At 31.4% G+C, this 22511-nt stretch overlaps 2 protein-coding genes across 15 annotated transcripts in view; one reads left to right on the forward strand and one right to left on the reverse strand.

The window, feature by feature from the left end:
* Positions 1-3677: 3677 nt before the first annotated feature.
* On the reverse strand, positions 3678-9500 carry Brd7-9 (Bromodomain containing 7/9). 11 transcript variants are annotated; one of them, XM_085659870.1, is made up of 4 exons: positions 9075-9500; positions 7133-7243; positions 4652-6293; positions 3678-4484 (listed from the first exon to the last, which is right to left on the reverse strand). In XM_085659870.1, the coding sequence occupies exons 3-4, from the start codon at positions 6234-6236 to the stop codon at positions 3838-3840; spliced, it is 2232 nt and encodes a 743-aa protein (XP_085515996.1). In that variant the 5' UTR covers positions 6237-6293; positions 7133-7243; positions 9075-9500; the 3' UTR covers positions 3678-3837. The 11 variants fall into 11 exon arrangements, with proteins under 11 accessions (XP_085515996.1, XP_085515995.1, XP_085515994.1 ...); XM_085659869.1 differs by lacking the exon at positions 9075-9500 and adding an exon at positions 8084-8404; XM_085659868.1 differs by lacking the exon at positions 9075-9500 and adding an exon at positions 8084-8404 and having other exon boundaries at positions 7133-7478.
* A 1505-nt stretch (positions 9501-11005) lies between these two features.
* kcc (solute carrier family 12 member kcc) overlaps positions 11006-22511 on the forward strand; it is a 92410-nt gene continuing 80904 nt past the window's right edge. For 2 of the 4 annotated variants that reach the window (XM_035876837.2, XM_035876838.2), the window contains exons 1-2: positions 11007-11398; positions 12098-12421. In XM_035876837.2, coding sequence (XP_035732730.1) covers positions 12340-12421 — 82 coding nt within the window. In that variant the 5' untranslated portion in view covers positions 11007-11398; positions 12098-12339. Of the gene's footprint in view, positions 11399-12097; positions 12422-22511 lie in introns of all 4 variants that reach the window. The other 2 variants (XM_035876833.2, XM_035876835.2) reach the window with 2 other exon arrangements.

Raw genomic sequence — 22511 nt, forward strand, 5'->3', positions numbered from 1 at the left:
GGTAGTAAGATTATTATGCATTTTTAAGACACACCCAACATGGATTATTTGAGTGAATTTTCACACTCAGCTTTCGATATATCTAAACGTGCCACTTGTTGTTTTCTTTCTTTTTCTTTTTCTTTTCTTTTCTTTTCTTTTCTTTTCTTTTCTTTTCTTTTCTTTTTTCTCTAGAAAAAATCTTTCGACATACAACGAGATCTTTAAATTTTCTGCGATCGAACGTTTCGCGATTATTAATTATTTCATATTAGTTTATTAATAAAGGATAATTCTTTTTTTTTTCTACTGATATAACGACAATTAATATCGTATTGTTTGTTTTTATATTTTTATTTTATTATTAGATGCAAAAACTATTTCTCTCTCTCTCTCTCTCTCTCTCTCTCTCTCTCTTTCTCTTTTTTTGAGACACTTCGAAAAAATAAAATGAAATTAAATCTTACGATTTAATTTTGATTTGAACATATTCATACTATATTTAATAGATTACCTTTTGTAATTTGTATTTATTATACAATTTATTTTTATTTTATTATCAAACATGCAAAATCTTCTTTTATATTCTTTAACAAAATATTTTATGAAAAAATCGAACGCCTCAGAATTTTCATTATGTTTAATGTAATCCAGTTCTTTTTACAAAATCGTATTTATTTATTAAATTTTATAACACTTTTTATCTTGCTCGAAATATTTTATAAAATCAAATCAAATTAAATTCCTTTGATTTTCAATATTATTATAAATTATATTAATTCTCCTTTTAGAATTTTTATATTACTATATTACTATAATATATATATATCATACATTTTATTTCATTATATATAGAATATAAAATTTTTGTCGATCCGTATGTGTTTGAAAATTTGACATTAAAAATTTCTTTTAAAAAAGAATAAGTATAATTCGTATTACGTACGACTATACGTGTATCTTGTCCACTTGTTCGATTATCGAGTCACTTCGACTACTTGCAATCCACTTTACTTTCCGTGTCCGATCAATGACGCTTTGACTACTCGTGCAGAAGACCCGTTTCATTCCGGGGAACGATTGTTAACAGAATTCAATGACAAAGTATGAAAGGATTATAATTTGATTTGAGATAATACAAATAAAATAAAATAAAAAATTAATTGATATTGGTATATATTTGAAATTTTATATAATATATATATATATATATATATATATATATATATATATATTATATAAAATTTATATTATATTATATATAATATTATATATATATAATAAATATTATAGTATATATACATTTTGTTATAACAAATTAAAAGATATATCTAAAAAAAAAAGAATAATATTTCAAATTATGATCGATTGTTGTTATTAAAAAAAAAAAATAAAAATAAAAAAAGGGTCAATAAAAAGACACGCTCGTTTCCCATTAAACAATCTTCTGAAAATTTTGTCGAACTATTTTTAAAATATTATTTAATTATTTATCATCATTTCTTTTTTTTTTCTTTTCTTTTTTGCAAGAAAAATTTACTTAGTAAAAAATTATTGGTATGGTCAATTAAAAGAAAGAAAAAAAAAAAAAAGAAGAAGAAAGAACAAAGAAAGAAGAAGAATGAATACAAATAATCGTATAAAAAAAAAATTGCCAAAAAAAAGTACTATTGAAGTAATTCAATATGTTCAATGTGCATTCGATATATGTATGGGTAAAGTTTTTTTTTTTATTTTTTTTTTTTTTATTTTTATATATCAATTATTATATTCTAATAAATTCCTTTATTTTATTTATATACGTATTATTCTATATGTCTGAAATTATGTACATATATACATATATATATATATATACAAAGTGTGTTAAACTCAAATATTTCTTTATACGTATATTCGTTTCTTCGTTACATAACGCAATTCTTTTTAAAAAAAGACAAAAAGCTATTTTGAAATGTCGCTGGCAGATACGTTTATTAATCATGAGCATACGTAGCTTCGAGCAAAATACCAGGATACGTATGTACGTACTTAGATATATATATGTATATATCTATATATATATCTATATATATGTATATATCTATCTATCTATATATATATATATATATATATATATATATATATACATGCACATACATACATGCATACATGCATACGTTCGTAAAATGGTCGAGTCCATTTCTACAATCTCACATTGGCCAGATTGCATTTCTGAATTCCGCAATAAAACGTGAAAAAGATAATGGTGATTCGCTTTTAGGATCAGATTTTTTAATCTTCAAACGAGAAATTTTTATTGGAATTTGTAGAATTTATATTAAAAATTTAAATGATATAAAATGAAATAATGTGACAGTGGTACTATAAATACATTTTAGCAAATAAATTTTATTCAATTTAAGATATATTATTATCCAATCTATATAACAAGATATATCAAAGATATTTATGTGTTAACATTTAATGGAAGATAATATTAATTTTTAGTTAATAATAAAAGTATATATATATATATATATATATATATATATATATACTTTTTCTTTTTTTGTTTCTTTTTGACTTTTTTATATTGTTACTCTACAAATAGAGATATTTATTTTTTAATTGATATAGATTTTATTTGATTCCATTCTTAAAAATTTGCAAGTTGATTTTTTAATGAAAAAGAATTTACTTTGTCAATATTAATTTTTATATTTAGTATAGTTTCTCATTCTCTCTCTCTCTCTCTCTCTCTCTCTCTCTCTCTCTCTCTCTCTCTCTCTCTCTCTTTCCTTCTCTCTCTCTATGGTATATTATTTATCCCCAAAAGGATACATTTTATTAAATTAAGATATATCTCTTATATTTTCTTGAAATTTAAAGAAAGTAAAAAGAAAACAAACAAACGAAAAAAAGAAATAATTAACAAATTAATCTAATCAAAAAGCATATTTTCAAATATTAAAATAATATTAAAAGAATATTTACAAATATAATTATTTTCTTATATCTTTTCCCATTATATTTTGTTTTATATTATTCATATTTAATAGATTTTCTAAATAAAAAAAAAAAAAAGACTTCGTTCGATCCAATCAAATTATTAAAAATTAAAAAAGCTATATTCATATTTTTTTTAAAAGAATAATATTTATCAACTTCTCTCTCTCTCTCTCTCTCTCTCTCTTTTCTCTCTTTCTCTCTTTTTTCCCATCATTTTTCCATTAAATTTTCTATTATAATCTCAGAAATGTAATACAGACGATGGACTTGTCAGGAATCGATAATAATATTGCATCCTTGCTATTCCTTTAGACATATTCCTCTATAAATAGATTTATGATATAAAAGGATTATTTGATAACGATATATTGAAATGGAACAATTTGTTATTATGACTGTTATCTTGTCTGGTAATTTTAGTTAAACGAAATACAGCGTATTGCTTTGGATACATACGGTATATACGAATAATATATTCATTATCGATTTTATGAATAACATGAAAATAATTATCAATATATCTCGAATTTCATTACAAAGGTATAGTCAATTTATTAATATCTCTGACGATATTGATTATTAGTTATATTAATTAATCGCTTATATATTACGAAATAAATATTATAATAATAAAATAAAAGATATAAGTGTAATAAATGAACGATGACAGAGAATAAGAAATTTTTTTTCAATTTAAATGTTATTTATTTATAACATACGATCAGAGAATGTATCTATTATTATTATTATTACTATTATTATTATTATTATTATTATTATTATTATTATTATTACTATTATTATGTGAATATGTAATAAAATGTACAATGTATCCTTAAACATTAAGCATGTTCACACGTTAAAATACTATGATTCCGATAATATATCTTCAAGCGTTTTGTCGTCGTGTAATGGTGAATGTCCTAATGTAGGATCGCTTTCCAAAAACTCTCGGAGTTCAGATTCCAGATCGGGAACACCCGATGTCTCCGTCGTACTTAACAAAGACGGTGAGTTTTGATTGTGCGTAACACCGATTTGAATTTGATTCGGATTAACAATACTGATAGTTTGATTTTGTTGACTGTTTGGACTTAACAAACTCGTATTTGTAATAGGCGATGGCGGTGGTAACAAATTTGTTGGTACTTGATTGCCATTATTAGATTGTAACAATGTATTTTCCGTAACTATTGCTGGATTATGAGTAATTGGTTCAACTTCCATTGGTTCACCTCCAGCTAAAGGTGCTATACCCATTGCCCTACGTAATCCATCAACTGGTGCTATAGCTGACGGTGGAAGTTTCTTTGCTATTTCCGTAAGATTATCCGTAATCTTATCGGCTAGGGCAACTTCAGTTTCCGAGGCCTTTGGAACGTTCGATAAATGTGCTGGTGGAGGTGCCGAGAGACGATCGTGTTGTACTTGTTTCAAACGACCCAACATCTGCGAAGTATCGTCTAAACGACTTTGTAAGGTTGCACGATCCTCGCTGAACTTTAATTCCTCCTCTAAAATATTCAGAAATACGAACATATAAATTACATGTATCTATGTATATAAAATTTGAAAACTAAGTTTAATATATATTACGTAGATAAATAGATGGATAGAGAGAGAGAGAGAGGGAGGGGGAGGGGGAGGGAGAGAGAGAGAGAGAAATATGGAAGATAATTACCTAATTTTTCCAAAAAATTCATATCAATTCCCAATTCCGACAATGTTTTCAATTGATCGATATCCACACGAACTTTCTCAAATGACGGAATGTTTTTATTAATATCTTGCATAGGTTTCTCTAATAAATGTTTAATCTTTTCCTCTTCCTCTTTAAGCCTTCTTTTCTCTTCAAGAAACTTTTTCGTTTTTCTATGATCGCCACCAGTTAATATATCCAATAGATCGTCGACCATAGTTAATGTATAATCACAGTCTTTTGCAAAATCTAAAATAGATTCTGCGTACTGAACAGCGGTTTCATCACCGTAAGTCTGATAAACCAAATCAGTCTCTTCTTTAGTAAGATTAGCAAAAGTGGAATCGTAACTTGGAGCATAAGATCCAAATGCTCCATAATACAATGGCTTAACTGGTTTCGACATATTTCTTCTATCTTCTCTGAAACCGGCTAATGCACCAGTACCGTGATTCAATTTTCCTATTAATTGCCCTAACGATACTGGCCTTTGATTGGTACCAGGTATAACACCATCTCCAGGTACTATAATTTGTAAACTCGTAGTACCATCTTTTTTTTGTCTCAAAAATCCCATTTTAGAGTTTAAACGTTTTAAACTTAATTTATCTGCCGCCGATTTGGCAGCACCACGTGCTTGTTTAAGAATTTCTTCGGGTGTTAAATCGTCCGGTATAGCTTCGAATTTGCCCAAACTCGCCAATCTCATTTTTCTTTGATTTTCCTTTCGCAATTCTTCGGCCTCCTCGTTTCTTTCCTCTTGTTCTCTTTCTCTTTCAATTTGTTCCTCGGTAACAAGTACGTCTGGATTATTAGGATCTTCAACTCCTAATTCAAATCCAAGCTCCTCCTTTGATATATCATGCATGTACGTTAAAACGGGTCTTAACTGTCTAAGTTTTTCTGGAGTAACCATTTTTAATCCAACGTGTAACAATTTTTTGGCTGCCTTATAATATATAGTATCCTGATGATTATACGTAGTTGCGTTATTACACATGAGCTTAAAATCTTCTATAAATTCATTTAAATTTTGATAATTATTATCATCTATCTTTTGTTTTATAGTACTAAAATCCATCGGATTTGTTATTATTTGAGAATAACCAGGTGCAATACTATCGGTCACTGGCCAAGCGAAGAATTGTTGTGGATCACGCTTTTCCATTGACCTTAACAAATGTTCCAATAATCTTTGGAGTGGCGTACGCTCTGCTATTTTCCGAAGAACGCATGTTCTAGGCTCGCGATGTGGCGAGAGTGAACTAATTTGATTAGTAACATTGATTCTAGGTTCATTGCTCGATAAAGGTCTAGGAGATAACAATTGTTGATTTGGAATCTTCTTGGGTACCTCGACAAAACCTTCGTCCGCGTCGCCCACTGATTCCTGACTCGACTCTTCTCTACGTCTCTTTTTATCTTTGTGATGATGTTTGTGCCGTTTATCCTTTTTCTTCTTTTTCTTTTTAAGCTTCTTGTGACCCATGTACCTATCATATTCTGAGTCTCCTTGCGTGACAGAGTAATTTATACCTAGTTGCTGTTGGTAGTGCTGAGATAACATAATGCCTTGGCTTGGAGAATCGTTGCCGTATTCTGGAGTCCCACTGCTGCCTCCTACCTTTAAAATTAATTTTAAAGTAGGCGGTTTGTCCGTTGTCGTATATTGTCCTTCTGTTGACAAAATAGATGACCATTAAATAAAATGCAAACAATAAGATTTCAGGCATCCGGAAAGCTCTAACGTAAGCTATATGTAATTGACATGATATAACTAATGCATGCACAAATGGTGTAATTTGCAAAAAATCAAAGTGCAGGATAATAGCATAACTTAGCAGTATAAATGCTTTTCTATACGTCCTGTGTGTAATTCAACAGGACTGATTATAAAGTGCAATTGAAAAATTAATTAACTTCTACAGGGTATTAAAAAAAGGGAAAAGGGTTTTCATTCTAATAATTATATACAGATGGTTTTATAACAGGATAGTGACCTTGTTTTCACATTAACGAACTGGAAGCGAGATGGAAGTAGCTCAGTTTGAACTAAATAAATCTTAATAGAAATATATAATAAAATAATTTTCATTGTAACATAGACCGACCTATTTTGCAGGAACGGTGAGGAGGGAGTAATTATTATAATTGAAAATACATCTTAAAGGGCTAAAGCAAAGCAGTTACGGTCTTTAATACCGTAATACATAACAGCCAGGGAACTATGCGGTTGAAGTGCAACAGGTTTACTTTATTTTATCTTCTTATCGTAGAGTAATATCTTTTATCTTTTACGATATTTTCAGACAAGAGATCAATGATTTATCATTATCGATCTTGTTGCACTTCAACTTGTTTTAAAAGACAAAAATGGATAGGTTTGGGGTATTTAAATAACTTTGGAGCACAGCTAGCTTCTGTCGTGCAACCAGTCCATGTCTGTAGTTACACGTCACTTACTTCCACGTCGAGCCTGTCGTTGTGGAACCTTCGTTTATACTTTTGAATCCACCTCACTTCTACTCCAACCTCACTCTCAGTTTGTCCGTGGTGAAAACGTAGTCAAAATTCCTGTGCATCATTTTAACTATGAGTACGAGAAGGATTCCAATGAAAATAATAAGAAGATCAATTTGGCGTAGCTTCTAAGACTACATTTCTATTCCTCAAGGTAAATGCCTTCTTAAATCTAACACCCATTCCTTTAGAGCAACACCATCCACAGTTCAATGTTTTCATTTGAATCCTCGACTATGTACTTAAGATAGATATACAAAATTCTATCCATAACAGCATCTTTGAAATGCTGTAAAAATAATATAAGATACACACACACATATTTATATATATATATATATATATATATATATATATATATAAATGATGTATAAAAATCATAAATGGGAACAATGTGCTTGACAGTGTGAATCGCTTTTATTTACTGTACAAAAGAAGAAGAATATTTTTATATAGGGAATAATAGGAAATAACAAATATTCTTCTTAACATAACAGAGAAGATAATTCCCAGATCGTGCAGTATACCTTTACCGTATACCTTTGTCTTTGCTACAATGATAACGCTTTAAACACTTGAATTTATAAAAACAATGTCACATTCTATATCATTCTAGTTGATGGAAAGTAGAGAGACCATGTCCGGTAAGAAGAAAAAAAAAAGGAAAAAAAAAAAAGAAAAAAATGCATCATAATAAGAGATATACGGTGGCGTGCGATCAATAAATGAAATTTTTATATTCTTACGATAACAAACGCGTGGAGTATCACGGGATTTAGAAAGAAGTATAAGAAAATCGACGTCAATGTCATTTTTTTTTTTTTTTTTTAGTCTTCGTTAAATAATCATCGTTATAATGTTGTATGCCATCCATACCGAATGACCGAATCTCACCTTCGTGCCTTTGTCGCTTATGTTTTTTGTGCTTCTTTGAACCCATGATTTGGCACGTTTGGCCACGGCCTTATTAGAAAATAGGTTATTACCGCGATAAATAAAAATTAACTTCCAAACGACATTAAAATGCAACTGACGAACATATTACACTCCTTTGGAAAAGTAAAGCGCAAACTGCGACCATCGAATACGTCACGCAGCAACTTTCCGAACCGTTATACACCACTATTATAATTATACTCAGGTAGGCTAGTATTGTTTCTTTGATTGGTCAACGTAAGAACATGGCGCTCGCTTCGTTAGAAACCGCGCGTAATTCAAATGTCTGCAAATACCTTCGAACAATATAAAAGAGACAATAGACGATTGATCTTTAATTATTGTTCCATATTATTGTTAAATAATATCAAATATATCAGTGAAATTTTTATTAAGATCTTCGACAAAGATTTTCGTAATACATTTTTTTTTTTTTTTTTTTAATATCTTTACATTATACAAAACGTCAATATACTAATAAATTTTTTTACCATTATCAAATAACATAACTTTTTCAATTTAACCATCGAATATTACAATTATTTAATATCACGAAACGGATTACGAAGAAATCTGATTTTCTTCGAAGGTCTTTGTATATGATTAGGAACGAAGCCTATGCGATGCGTCTTGTCTCATTAGTCGTTAACAATGCTTTAAGATTGATTTTAGATTTTTCCATGATAAAATATAATTCTTCGTACGTGTAAATTAACGTCCATTGATAATTTTGATTATTTCGTAATCGAATTAAAGATGTAAGATACGTCCTAACCTAGAAAATATATTTCGAAGCAATTCGTACTTATGTACAGTAAGCGAGAAACGAAAAATAGTAAACGTATATTCGCGATAACGTACGTTATATTCAAGATTATTTTACATTGTAACATTTTCAAAATGATTTAAGGTTAATATTGTTAAATATAAATAAATTTGTTGGGCTTACCTGTTACAAAGAGAAGCCGCACACCGACGATATACGATTAAAGAACGACAGCAATCAGCTGTTTCAGCGAAAATCCAACGAAAAGTAAGAAAGAGAAAGAAACACCATTAGTCTTGAGATAGTATTGGAACTATGTATTCGCGATGCAGAAAGTAATAAATACTACTTTGCGGAATGTCTACCGAATGGAATCGAGTAGAATCGAGTGAAATCGAGTTTTCTAGATGTGTCCGATTATTGCACGTGCCACTTCGTGGATCTAAATACAATGTCGTTAAAAAGTCAAAGCTTTCATACTTCAATATCAATGTTTCCTGTTACATTTTAACAAACAAATCAAAATTTACTTTTGAAATTTTTTTTCCTTTTTTCAGATTTTTTTCTTTTCTATCTTTTTCTCCTTTTTTTCTTGTTTTTTCTTTTTTTTTTTTCTTTTCTTTATCGATAATTATAATTATTTTTTTTATAATGTTCAATCCAATTGCAATGAATTATTTACTGTATAATTATTACTTTCGTTCGATTCAGGCGTAACGTCGATGAGCTTTCACGAGTTCAATCGCGATACGAATACGTGTATTCGAAATTTAATGATAAAATTTAATACACAAGTACATATTATACCGTAGATAAAAGTATATCACATGTTCGCGGCAGAAATTACAACTATTGATTATAGTATTACGTATTTCTTTGAAGGACGTAATGATAATTTAAAAAAAAAGATCTGATATATATATATATATAATATGGATTATGCGAAAAAGAAGAACTTCCTGCATTCTGCTGCCACCTGGATCGTTTGAATGAACGACCAAACGAATAGAAATAAATGCGAACGAAAATGATTAATATCATTTGGAAAAAGAAAAAGAAAAAGGAGAAAGAGAAAAAAAAAGGAAGAAAGAAAAAAGTCGTATTCCAACTTGAATAAAAATTAAATCGATACGTGGACTCAGCGCAAAAAAAAGATTATCATCGCGATACGATTTATCTGAGTAATTATTTTCTCGAATAAAAATGACCGATAAAAGCGAGACGTATTAAAAGGAAAAAAGGCACCTCGAACTCCTCGATACGGCCCTGAGGAGAGGAGAATGACGCGCTTTTAAAAACGAAATATACAACGAAGCCGGTAAATGCTTACGGCACGTGTATACCCGTCCCCCACTACATTAAAATCAACAAATCATCGAACAAGAAATTACCCCACTACTAAGAATCGTGAGACATTCGTATACGCATTCGAGTACGTTCGGATGATTTCGGATAGATTCGCTTATACTCGGGCGCACTCGTCTACCGGTCCGAAAGCACGAGCTCGTCGCGTGCGTCGTCGTCGTCGTCGTCGTCGTCGTCGCCACCTTCTTGTCGCGTCGTTGGTGCGTCGAATGCAAGAGAAAGAGAAAGAGAAAGAGAAAAAGAAAGAGAGAGAAAGAAAGAGAGAGAGAAACAAAAAGAAAGAGAGAGAAAAAGAGAGAGAGAAAGAGAGAGAGAGAGAGGGAAAGAAAGAAGGAGACGGACGAAAGAGAAGGAGAAAGAGAAAAAGGGAAAGAGAAAAAGAGAGTGAGAGTGAGCGCAGCGCGTAAAGCGCATTCATCGTTTTCATAGTAGTAGTGTTGTGTCGTAGCGCATAAGTCTCGTCGACTCATCCCTCTCATCCCGCGACCCGTCTCACCACCCTTACCATTCTCTTCCTTGCCGTCACTCTTTTCCACGCAAACCAATTTTACTTTATACACAGCACATTCATACATATATATCTATATATTTTATGTTGTGTGTATATGCACATGTATAGTATATATATATATGTGTATGTGTGATATGTATATATACATATATATATATACACAACGGAAGACGCTCTATCGCCTCCCCTCCGCGCGACCGGCGGGAGTTAACGAACGGCGTGCGTTTAGCACGCGCTTCCCAGCTAGACTTCTCGTTAGTACGGTAAAAGAGGCTCGACTCTCTGCGTGTGTCGAACGAGACTTATCGTCGCCGTTCTTCTCATCGTCGTCGTCGTCCTTGTCGTCGTCGTCGTCGTCGTCGTCGTCGTCGTCGTCGTCATTGTCGTCGTCATTGTCGTCGTCATCCTCGTCGTCCTCGTTTTGTCGTCGTTTTGTCGTTATCCGTTATCGTGGCGTCGTCGCGAAAAGAGAAAAAGACAACAAAAAAAAAAAAGAAAAACAAAAAAAGAAAATTTACAATATCAAGAAAGCTTACGTTTTCGTCGTTACGATCTAATCGTCCTACCTTGTCCTACGTATTTACACGAACAATTACGGGAATGGACGAAAAGAGATAGGAGGAAGAATAAAGTAATTTTTGATATCTCTTCACTTTTCTCTGTCTCTCTCTCTCTCTCTCTCTCTCTCTCTCTCTCTCTCTCTCTTTCTCTTTCTTTTTCCTTTTTTTTTTACATCTACGTCTTCGTCTCGGTATCTTCCTTTTAGACCTTCTCTCTCTATCTCTCTTTTCTGTTTATTTTCCTTTTTTCTTTTTTGCTTTCACGTAAAAAAACGAACGAATGATACCGTGAATTCTCTGACAAAGTTTAACGTGAATTCGGGCAAAATTAATATTACTCATTTATCCTTATATTTTATATAAGTCATGTTCCGAACGAATCAATATTTTTAATTTGACGATTACGACGTGAAACGGCGAATTGATAAATCCTTCTTTATCGTCGTTTATCGGACGTTAAAGGAGGAAGAAAGTGTTGCGGCCTATTCGTCGTAACCGTTCGATATCGGAAGGGAAGAGGAGGAAATTTATTCCAGGTGGTAGAAAGGAGAAAAGTATTAAGAAAGGATATAAGATAAATAAAAGGAAGAGGAAGAAAGAAAGAAAGAAAGAAAGAAAGAAAGAGTGAGAGAGAGAGAAATATATATATATATATATATATATATATATATATATATATCGTGGAATTATTAATCGAGACAATATTTTCGTCGTTCTCTTCCTTCTCTCTCGTCTCATTTTTTTTCTTTTGTATACCAACATTACTTCAGCATCATTACTACCACTACTATAACTACCACCATCGTCATCATACTACCATCACCACCACCACCACACCAGCACCCCACCAATCCACCACCACCACCACCACCACTACCACTCTACTACTACTAGAATCAGCACCATTTCAGCGCTGTAGATTACTATCACTAACTAGTTACTACTATTTACCTACTCGTAAGACTCGTAACGACCGAAGTCTAACTAAAGGGGTAGTAGTGACGAGGCAAGAATGGAACGCTTCAGAGTTACGCCAGCAAATAATACGGCGCAGTATACTCAACCATTGCAACGATCTTCTATTCACGAACATGGTAAGTTAGTTTTACCACTTTGTTACAGACGATCTTATTAGAAACGCGTGGGTTCGTCGACCACGTGGTTGTATGTATTTACAACATTTTGTTTTTAAATTCTTTCAACATTTTTTTCATTTCCAAAGTCGTCCGATTCTCTTTCTCTCTCTCTCTCTCTCTCTCTCTCTCTCTCTCTCTCTCTCTCTCTTTCTCTTCTCTTCTCGTATTTTCATCTCTCTGTCTCTCTGTCTCTCTTTTTCCCCATGTTTATCTCTATCTCTATGTCTAACGTGCGGACTATTCTTTTCTTCCATTTATTCGTCTTTGTCTCTCTTTCTGTGTTTGTCTGTCTGTCTCTCTCTCTCTCTCTTTCTTTCTCTCTTTCTCTCTCTCTCTCTCTCTCTCTCTCTCTCTCTCTCTCTCTTTCTATCTCTCTCTCGATCGTGCCGATGACGTTATTTCTTCAGGGGCTTTGACCCAGCACACTTCGACGCCTGATTTTCTTGTGTCTGGCTCATGTCGCCAAAGACGGATCGATTATTCCATCGTCGAAAGCGAAATCGACTGGAATTCTTTCTACATGAATATATACCTATCTATGTATGTGTATATATATATATATACATGTATGTATTTGAGAATTTTTATAATACGAGGACGTTATACGGATGTTGCCCTGTCATCATTTTGTTATGTCATTGAATCGTCGGCTAATGTTGCTAACTTTGCTGATTGTCGTTAAAGATAACGTCTATTTTCTTTTTTTCCTCTCTCTCTCTCTCTCACTAATTTTTTTTTTTTTTTTTTTTTTTTTTTGAGAGAGAGAGAGAATGTCAAGGGTTCGAAAACTTACGATCGGTATCTTTCTAATTCAATACGATTGAAAATTTGTTGTTTCTTATACGATAATTATAACGATTGAGATATTACGTTATTCTAATATAGCTAATTAGTTGCATATTTGATATCATAGTTCGGGATTTTTTTTTTCTATTATAATAATACTGACAAACCATGTCTATGTGTGTGTGTAGGTATTTAAAAAAAAAAAAAAGAAAAAGAAAAATAATTGTAGCTAAATAGCTACTTTTTTTTTCCCTTCTTTCTTCCTCCGGATGCTGTTGCAACTTGCAACTTGAGTAATATAAAAGAGATAAATTTGTCGATCGTCGTTCGCGCTAACTAACTCTAACATAACGTTTTTATTTTATTTTATTTCTTTTTTTTTCTTCTCCTCCTCCTTCTCTTCTTCTTCTTATACTCTTACGAAAGACTTGCAAATCGACTTAAGGCTGTTTCTTTATGCATCGAGTTAACCTTGAACATTGGAAATACCAACGAGTGACCCAAAAGTTAAACTCTTAATAATTTAACAAATTCCTTTTTCTTTTTTCTGTTCTTTTTTGGGAGGGGGTTGGGGGCGGAATGAAAGGGAGAATGGAGAAGGGCAATGAGATGAAGAATCGACGAAGTCATAAAGAATCGATCGACTTTGTAATTATCTGCACGTTAGTATGAATTTTTATCAAGGAATATCACATAATACGAGAGAGAGAGAGTGGTTGAGAGAGAGAGAGAGAGTGAGAAATATCTCTCTATGAGATAGTAAAGAGGAAACGAAGATCGTTAGACGAGATATAATGGCTCGTTGACACCACGATAAAAATGCACGATGTATTGCTTTAGAGTATACAAGATCGTTCGATCGGCAATAAGTAAAGGTTATGAGAACGATGATGATGCTTGGTCATCTTTATAAATGAAACGCATATATATATATATATATTATATTTTATCGTTTGTCCGTATTATATTTTTAAAGAACGCGAGCCTGAATCGTAGTTTTAAAGGATTTTATATTTAATAAAGATCACCGTCGACATCATTTTTCATCTAACGATACAACTAACGTCGCGATTTCTTTGTTCCTCGAAAAGGGCGAAGAAAGGGTGGATAGGGTCTCATTTCTATGGATATATATATATATATATATAGTATTCTCGTGAAGAGATTGAAAGTAAAAAAAGAGCAAGAGAAAAAAAATTAATGCGGACATTGAAAGACTCTATCGTAGATTTTGCGTTTCGTTAAAGAAACATCGTTAATCCTTCTGGGAAAAAAAAAAAAAAAAATTACTTCGTTATAATTAATTTCCTGTTATTTTCTTTTTGTCTTTGTCTTTTTTTTTTTTTTTTTTTTTTTTTTTTTTTTTTTTTTTTTTTACTTAAGATTTTATTTAATTAAATTCTTCTATAATTTAGGAAAGGAAAGATCAAGATTTTCTGTTGAAAATGAAATAGTATAATATACGGTTGGTTTATTGAAATACTCGTGCATATTAATTTTAGTGAAATAATAGAAGATATAAGTGCAGGAATTGTGTTAAAAATTTCATTTCTCAACAATTAATTTTCAAACAATTAATCAATTTTTTCCAATCTCGAAGAAGAAAAAGAAAGAAAAGAAAAGGAAATAACTTAAAAAGTCTGGAAGATTAATAATTGGTTTTTTTTTTTAAGATCACCTAGGAACTTTTCGTTTATTTAGGGACTTTTTTGCTCTTCTAGAAACTCTTATATCATCTAAGGGACTTTTGATTTATCCCTTAGTTTATTACATATTACGATGAAACGTTTGTTCGTTAATCGACCGAGAATAAAGATATTTAATTTATTAAATATCTTTATATTATATTTATTTTATTTAATTTATTAAAAATAATAATATTTGTTCACACAAATATAAACCGCATCATCATTATTAATTTGTTTACACAATCATTATTGTTGTTATTGTTTTTAAGATATGTATATATTTATTATTATTTGTTATCATAAAAGAAGAATATTTCGGGTTTATCATTAAAAAATTTCATTAAGAAATAATTAAACAAATACCTTGTAAAGTGCATATATGGGGACAGAGAGAGAGAGAGAGAGAGAGAGAGAGAGAGAGAGAGAGAGAGAGAGACAAAATGGGTTTGCCTTTCTTGATTGTACCAGGGTTCGAACCCATGTTGCCTACATTTTGCGTGCGGTACTCTCACCGCTTAGCTAAACCAAGAACCCTGAATTTCCTATCGTTCATAGTCTCCTTCACATAAGCCTTCACATAATTGACGTCTAACAACTTCGTTAAACACTCCATGAATTTTCGGATATATTTTAACGAAAAAAAAAATATTTTCTAAAGAGGAAAAATTACCTTTTATGATCAAAATAATAATAATAATAATAATAATAATAATAATAATAATAATAATAATAATAATAATAATAATATAATATACAATATATACTGATTATAATAGTAAACCAAAAAGAAAAAAAAAAAAAGAAAAAAGAGAAAGAAAAATACAGAAACATAGAAGATATGAAGAGATGTTCGCAGATATGTGTCGTATTATAAAATTGACTTAAAAAGTAAATGCGAATGAATTATCTAAGTAAAACTATGTTATTCGCTGATAAATATAGTTACCTATCAATCATATTCAGTCATCATTATAGTCATTATTGAAAGACGTGTATTAGGAAAGTTGTTATAACAATTGCGTGATAGGAAGTAATGATGATGTAGAGAAAGTGGAAGAATTTCTGGAAAAGGAAAAATTCAAAAATGGAAGTCAGATGAAAAAAGTCCACAAGGACGGTCTATTTTTTTAGCGTATATAATGAAGAATAAAATAATAACATTGATTATGACGATGATGATATTGCGATGGCAATAATCAACAAAATAATTAGAAGGATTAATGTAAATTAATTAAGATAATTAATTAAATATACTTACAAAAATTCTATTTAAGTAGAAAGAATAATATTGATCAACGATAGGTAGTCAGTCATACGATCCTTTCATTTTACGTTAATTTGCTCTTACTACAATAGAAAAAAAAACACGATAAGGATAAATTATTATTACTGCTATTTTTCAACCTTCGAATATATAATATTTAAAGAAGTATATATATATATATACATATATAAAATATATATTTAATCTATAAAAAAAATAGTTATTACGAGAAGATTATGTTTTACAATACTTTCCGACAGGAAAGATTAATAGTCTCTGTTAGGATTAATTATAAAGGGTGAAGGGCTATTATTAGAAGGGTGCGGTTATCGGTCACGCTCGCAAACCTTAGCGAAATGATGAGAAACCTTAGTCGAAAATAGTTTCTAGTTTCATTTTATTCGACGTCCTTGACGAATATATCTATCCATCTATCTATCTATTTATGTATGTATGTATCTATGTTTCCATGTACGAATTCGTCGATCGTTAACTCGAGATTTCATTATCGAACATCTCATATACCTATGTATGTATGTATGTACATATATACATACATACATACATACATACATACATATGTAAAATTCTTTCGAATGATGCAATCTAGTTAAGGACGTACCCGAAGTATCAAATACCACCCATCACACAGCACCCTTTACCCCGTCCCATGTCGACCCACCTCTTTGCCCTTCAACAACTAATTTGCAAGTTAGTCGACATTTTAACAAAGGATTGAAATCAACCACCAATCAGTATTCGGACGTATAATACATACGTATATCTTTTCAGACCAATATTCATTGTTAAATCAGAAATCAGATATATCATAGTATGAACATATGCATATATCAATTTTATTTAATTGTTTAATTATTTCTTCAATAAATGCCTATCATAAAATATTTTTAAATACATCTTAAAGATCATCCGAATAAATTTTAATTATTTATATGGAACGTTGTTGCTTTTCTTTTTTTCTTTTTTTTTTTTTCCTCTCATTTATTAAATGCGACACAAAGAAAAAATAGAACGAATTTTGGACTTGACTGATCGAATAGAATCAATTCTTTTTAGTTATTTCGTTTCTGTTCGACCGGTCGAAGGCCGAAGTTATTCGTTGCAACAAACGAGAAAGGTGAATTGTGGTTCGGCTGATAGGGTTGGTAGTGGGGTGGTGTCGGTAGAGAGAGGGGTGAGAGCAGCTGCATCCCTGCTACAAAAGTGGAGCCAGCAGCGCGGGGGTCGATAATCGTGCGACTCCACCTTTCTCCTCTTCCTCTTCCTTCTCTTCCTCCTCCTCCTCCTCCTCCTCCACTTCCTCTTTCTCTCACTACCTTTTACCTCTTCTCTACGTCATTACACCCCACTCTATTTCTTTTTTCGTTGTTCTCAGCAGGGGAGGACACGCGCACGTTTTATTAATCACATTAACGACGACGACACCGACGACGACAACGAGATCATCCATCGCCCTGACGCGTCCCCTTTTAGTTTTATTCCGCATCTCTCTCTCTCTCTCTCTCTCTCTCTCTTTATCTTTACCACCACCACCACCACCACCGCCACCACCACCATCACCACCGCTATTACTACCTCGTCCATCCCCCTACTTTCCTCCTTCACCCCCCTATCTCGTCCGATGGGATGTAATTTGCTTGATTGCATGAAAAAAATCAAATTCTTCGATAAGCTCGAGGACTATTTCGTTTTCGGTTGTGGTGGTTTTATAGATAGAGGAGCCAACGGTAATATTTCACAGAAAGATATAAAGACTACGAACGATGACGAAGATTCGATCGTTTCGAAAGAAATTCTCATTCAGACGATTGAAATGTTTTATTAAATAAAAGTAGAATCGATATTTTTAATACACGTTTGCACGCACTTGAAACGGGGCGCACACTCGGAACGGACACAAATAATATTTCGATGATAGGTGTAAAAAATGTCTGTTGGATTTGTCACAATCGTATTTATAATTCTCTCTCTCTTTTTTTTTTTTTTTTTTTCTTTTTTTTAATCTTCTTTTTTCTTTTTTTTAATCTTCTTTTTTCTTTTTTAATGACTGACGCGGTCGACGCTCCCATAAAATGGAAGGCAATACTCCGGGTATTTACCTCGAAAAGGAATAAAGGGATATGAGAATATTTTTACTTAACTTAAGAGAAAAAGAAAAAACAAAAACAAAAAAGAAAGAAAGAGAGAAAACAAAAAAGAAATAAAAGAAGGAAAGACGTATAAGAATTACAATATAATTTGATTAAAACACACGCGATTAATTTATCGATCGGTCGAAACGATACTTTTCGTATATTATTATTGATTAGATAAATAATGAAGGAAATAACTAGTGTTGCAGGTTGAGTCATCATTTCCCCACAGCCATTGTTATCCAACATCACCATCGCCCCCTTACTTCCACCTATTTCAACCACCCTCACGTCCGTTCATCCGTCCGTCCGTCCTTACCTATTTCAACCCTTACGAACTTGTTCGCGTTGGTTCCTACCGAGGGCGCCTTTGTTTCGTTCAAAATCATCCATAAGATACGTACGGTGGCACCCTCGCGCGAATTCTATGTGAATCATTCTTGATTAGGGGTTGATATGGAAACTTTTTTACCCTCCTCGACGAAAGAATGAAATCACTCGAGAAGAGTATATAACACTTGACGTTAATTCATGATAGGGATCTGAAAAAATAATGGAAAATTGAAAAGAAATTATTATTGAACGAGGGAACACAAATATACTTATATACATACGTACATACATACATATATACGTATATAGGTATGCCTGGCGTGTAATGTATATCGCTATGTGAAAATTCTAAAAAAAAAAAAAAAAAAAAAAAAAAAAAAAAAAAAAAAAAAAGTTTCGTATTCTTCAATAACTTTATTTCCACTCTACCTTGGTCTCATCTTTTTCTTCTTAAATTTCTTTTTTTCTCTTCCACTTACATTTTTCAAACATAGGTATACATTTCGCGGCCTGGACTTTACTGCATCGCGCGAGACCATTCTGCGCATATTTGTTGCGCATCCGATCTTGTAAGTGATTGCAAGAAAACGTTAACAAAAAAAAGAAAGAGAGAGAGAGAAACTAAAGCAAAGAGAGAGAGAGAGAGAGATAGAGAGAAAGATAGAAAAAGACAGAGAGAGAGATAGAGAGAGAGGGGGGGACGTCTTTTTAAAATATCGCTCGACCTCGTTTCTTCTTTCGATCTTTCGCGCAACACTCCGCACTTGCGTTTCCGCGATCCCACCTCCAACCGTCGCGGCTTTTTTTTCCTTTTTATCTCTCTTTCTTTTTCTTTTTCTTTGTCTTTCTTAACCCTCGCTACTCTTTCAACGAAATATATTCTTGATCTCCTTGCGGAATTCATTCCTAGCATACCTGTGTATGTATGTATGTATGTATGTAACGATATTCTGTTGGAAAGTAGTAATGCCGACTTCTGAGATTTACTCTTTCATACATATGTATGTATATTTTTTTCTGGTTTCTTTTTTTTTTTTTTTTTGCATTTTTTTTGTTTTGTTTTGTTTTTTTCTTTTCTTTTTTTTAGACTCCTTTTCGTCGTACATATATTCTTGTTTTTTATTTGATGCCTGATGTCATTTCTCTTTATATGAATTCATCATTGTGAATCTAATTTTTATTTCTCACTTTTTCTTTCTTTTTTTTTTTTTTCTTTTTTTTTTCTTTTTTTTTTGATACTAATTAAAGAAATTTAAATTAATCCTTCAAATAATGTTAGAAATTTTGAAATGACAATTGTGTATGATTTATCGAACGATACGTCTTCTTGTATTGAAAAATCGATCGTAGAGAGAAAATGAACGTATAAGTAATCGTATCGAAGTGTGCGAATGAATAAAAATGAATTTTTTAGACAAGATGATCATTAATGTCGCGTATGATAAAACGCGTTTGATAAGTAATTTTTGATTTTCTTTCTTCACAATTAAACAATTAACTATGTTGATTAATTCATTAATTTGATCATTTGTACGATAATATCGTATTAACGTGCCTAATGAATTCTATTTATACAAAGGACTTGTATATTTAGTAATATTTATATTTTAATCCAACCACAAATTTTTTTTTTCTTACCTACATATACCAGATATATAATATAAAATTATATAATGTAAAACTATAACCATATAATATTGCAGTATTACTTATATTAAATATAATTCTGTTAAACATTGTGTATAATTTATATTTGAAAAAAAAAAAAATAAAAGAAAAAAAAAAAGAAAAAATGAGAAGAATGAAATTGAAAGGATGAAAAAAAGGAAGCATTGGATATGATCTATCATTTAATTTTGCAACGAATTAAATACAAACGAAACGTAAAAGAAAAAGAAAAAGAAAAATGATTAAAGATGTAACGTGTAAGCGTCAGGTGATATCAAATTTTGCATGGTCAATAATGAAGAGTTAAAACGGAGACTAACAATATGATACTTGATGTGACGAAATTTAAGGGATTAAGGTTGCCATAATTGTCGTAGAAATAGAAGAGGTGTAGATGCGTATTCGCTTATCGCGGTTTCTGTCTCACTTACTCACACACACACACACCCACACACAGAGATATATATATATAGAGAGAGACACGCACACACACACTTTCTCTCTCTCTTTGTCGACTCACAACGTATGACGCGCTTCTACATTGCCATATTATGTATACTTAGACATTCCGTCGGCATGGCATGCTGCCAGAACAGCAAAGCTTCTACCTTCGTGTTTATCAACAGGGAATTATGCTAACGCGCCCGTCGACCGAGCAAAGCCAGTGGTCCGTCTATTCGTCGACATTACATACGCTTGTGACGTATGTATATATATATATTTCTAGAGAACCATAAATTTCTCTCTCTCTCTCTCTCTCTTTCTCTCTCTATCTATCTCTCTTTTTCTCTCTCTTCTCGTAATTTTTTTTTTATAAGCTTTTCGATTCATAAACATTACTTATTTCGATGAACGATTGAAAATTTAATGGAAAAGAAAAAAAATCAAGTAGTAATAATTCTATTTTTCATTATTCTTCCTTTTTTTCTTTTATTATTTTTATTTTTATTTTTATGTAACATCTGATCAATGTATTATTTTACTTTTTTGTATTATATATATATATATATATATATATTTTTTTTTTTTTTCTTTATATATTTTATTAATATTTATTTTCACGTTCTTATGAAATAATAATTATTATTTATATGTAAAAAAAAAATATATATATATATATGTGTGACTTACTATAAATACTAATAATATAAAATATAATAATAAAATTACTAATATAACATTATAACTAAGCATTATAATGGAATATTATTTTGTATAATTTTTTTTTTCTTTTTTATAGAACAACAAAATATCTATTCATAAAAAGGATTAATGTCAAATGCATGATAGGATAATTAGAAGTTGATCGAAAAGAGAAAAATAAAAAAGAAAAAAGAGAAACATTAGAATCTGTTTGTTAGACGTAAAGGAAAAAAGATGAAAAGGTAAAGAAGAAAAAAAATTGAGTTAAAATCACGAAGCAAATCTTATCACTGCACACCTATTATTCACATATGGATATAATATTAATCATTTCTGAGTTTGCCTTAGATACCTTTCTTTCTCTTGAATTCGTCAAGCGAAAGTTTCGATGGTTCTATTCGTCGTTCGTTCGTTCGTTCTTTCGTTCTTTCGTTCGTCGAGTGTTCTTCTTTTTTTCATTTGTTCTTTTTTTGCTTTTGTCAAAGAATGGAAAAGAAGATGGAAATAGAATAGTAGATAGGAGTAGGTTATAGAGGATGGATGGGTGGGAGGATAGACGGATAGGAACGGGGCGAAGAGAGAAAGAAGAGAGGAAAAGGATGAGGAGGAAAAGGAGGAGGAGGAGGAGGAGGAGGAGGAGGGCAGAGGCTTCGCGACCGTGAACCAAACGAAACGGAGGGTTTATCGATTGCCATGTAAATCGGCAACCTTCGTTTGTCTCTTTAAAGGAAATACTTGACACCGATCTACCTTTTTCTCGTCTTTGGAATAGTAAAAAAGGATAAGAAAGGAAGGAGAGAAGGAAAAAAAGAAAGGCAAAAAGAAAAGAAAAGAAAAGAAAGGAAATGAGGAAAAATGTAATGGACCCGCCTATCTTCTTATCTCAACATTTCTTCGTAGGGGTGTGTCCTATCGAAGAATTAATTCTTTTCTTCTTTTTCTGTTTCTTTTTTCTTTTTTTTTTTGTTTGTCCCTTTTTCCTTCATTTCTCGTTCGACTTTTTCTTTTTTTGT

This window comes from Vespa mandarinia, chromosome 10 (assembly GCF_050613455.1).
Source record: "Vespa mandarinia isolate Hongniang chromosome 10, ASM5061345v1, whole genome shotgun sequence".
Lineage (NCBI taxonomy): Eukaryota > Metazoa > Arthropoda > Insecta > Hymenoptera > Vespidae > Vespa > Vespa mandarinia.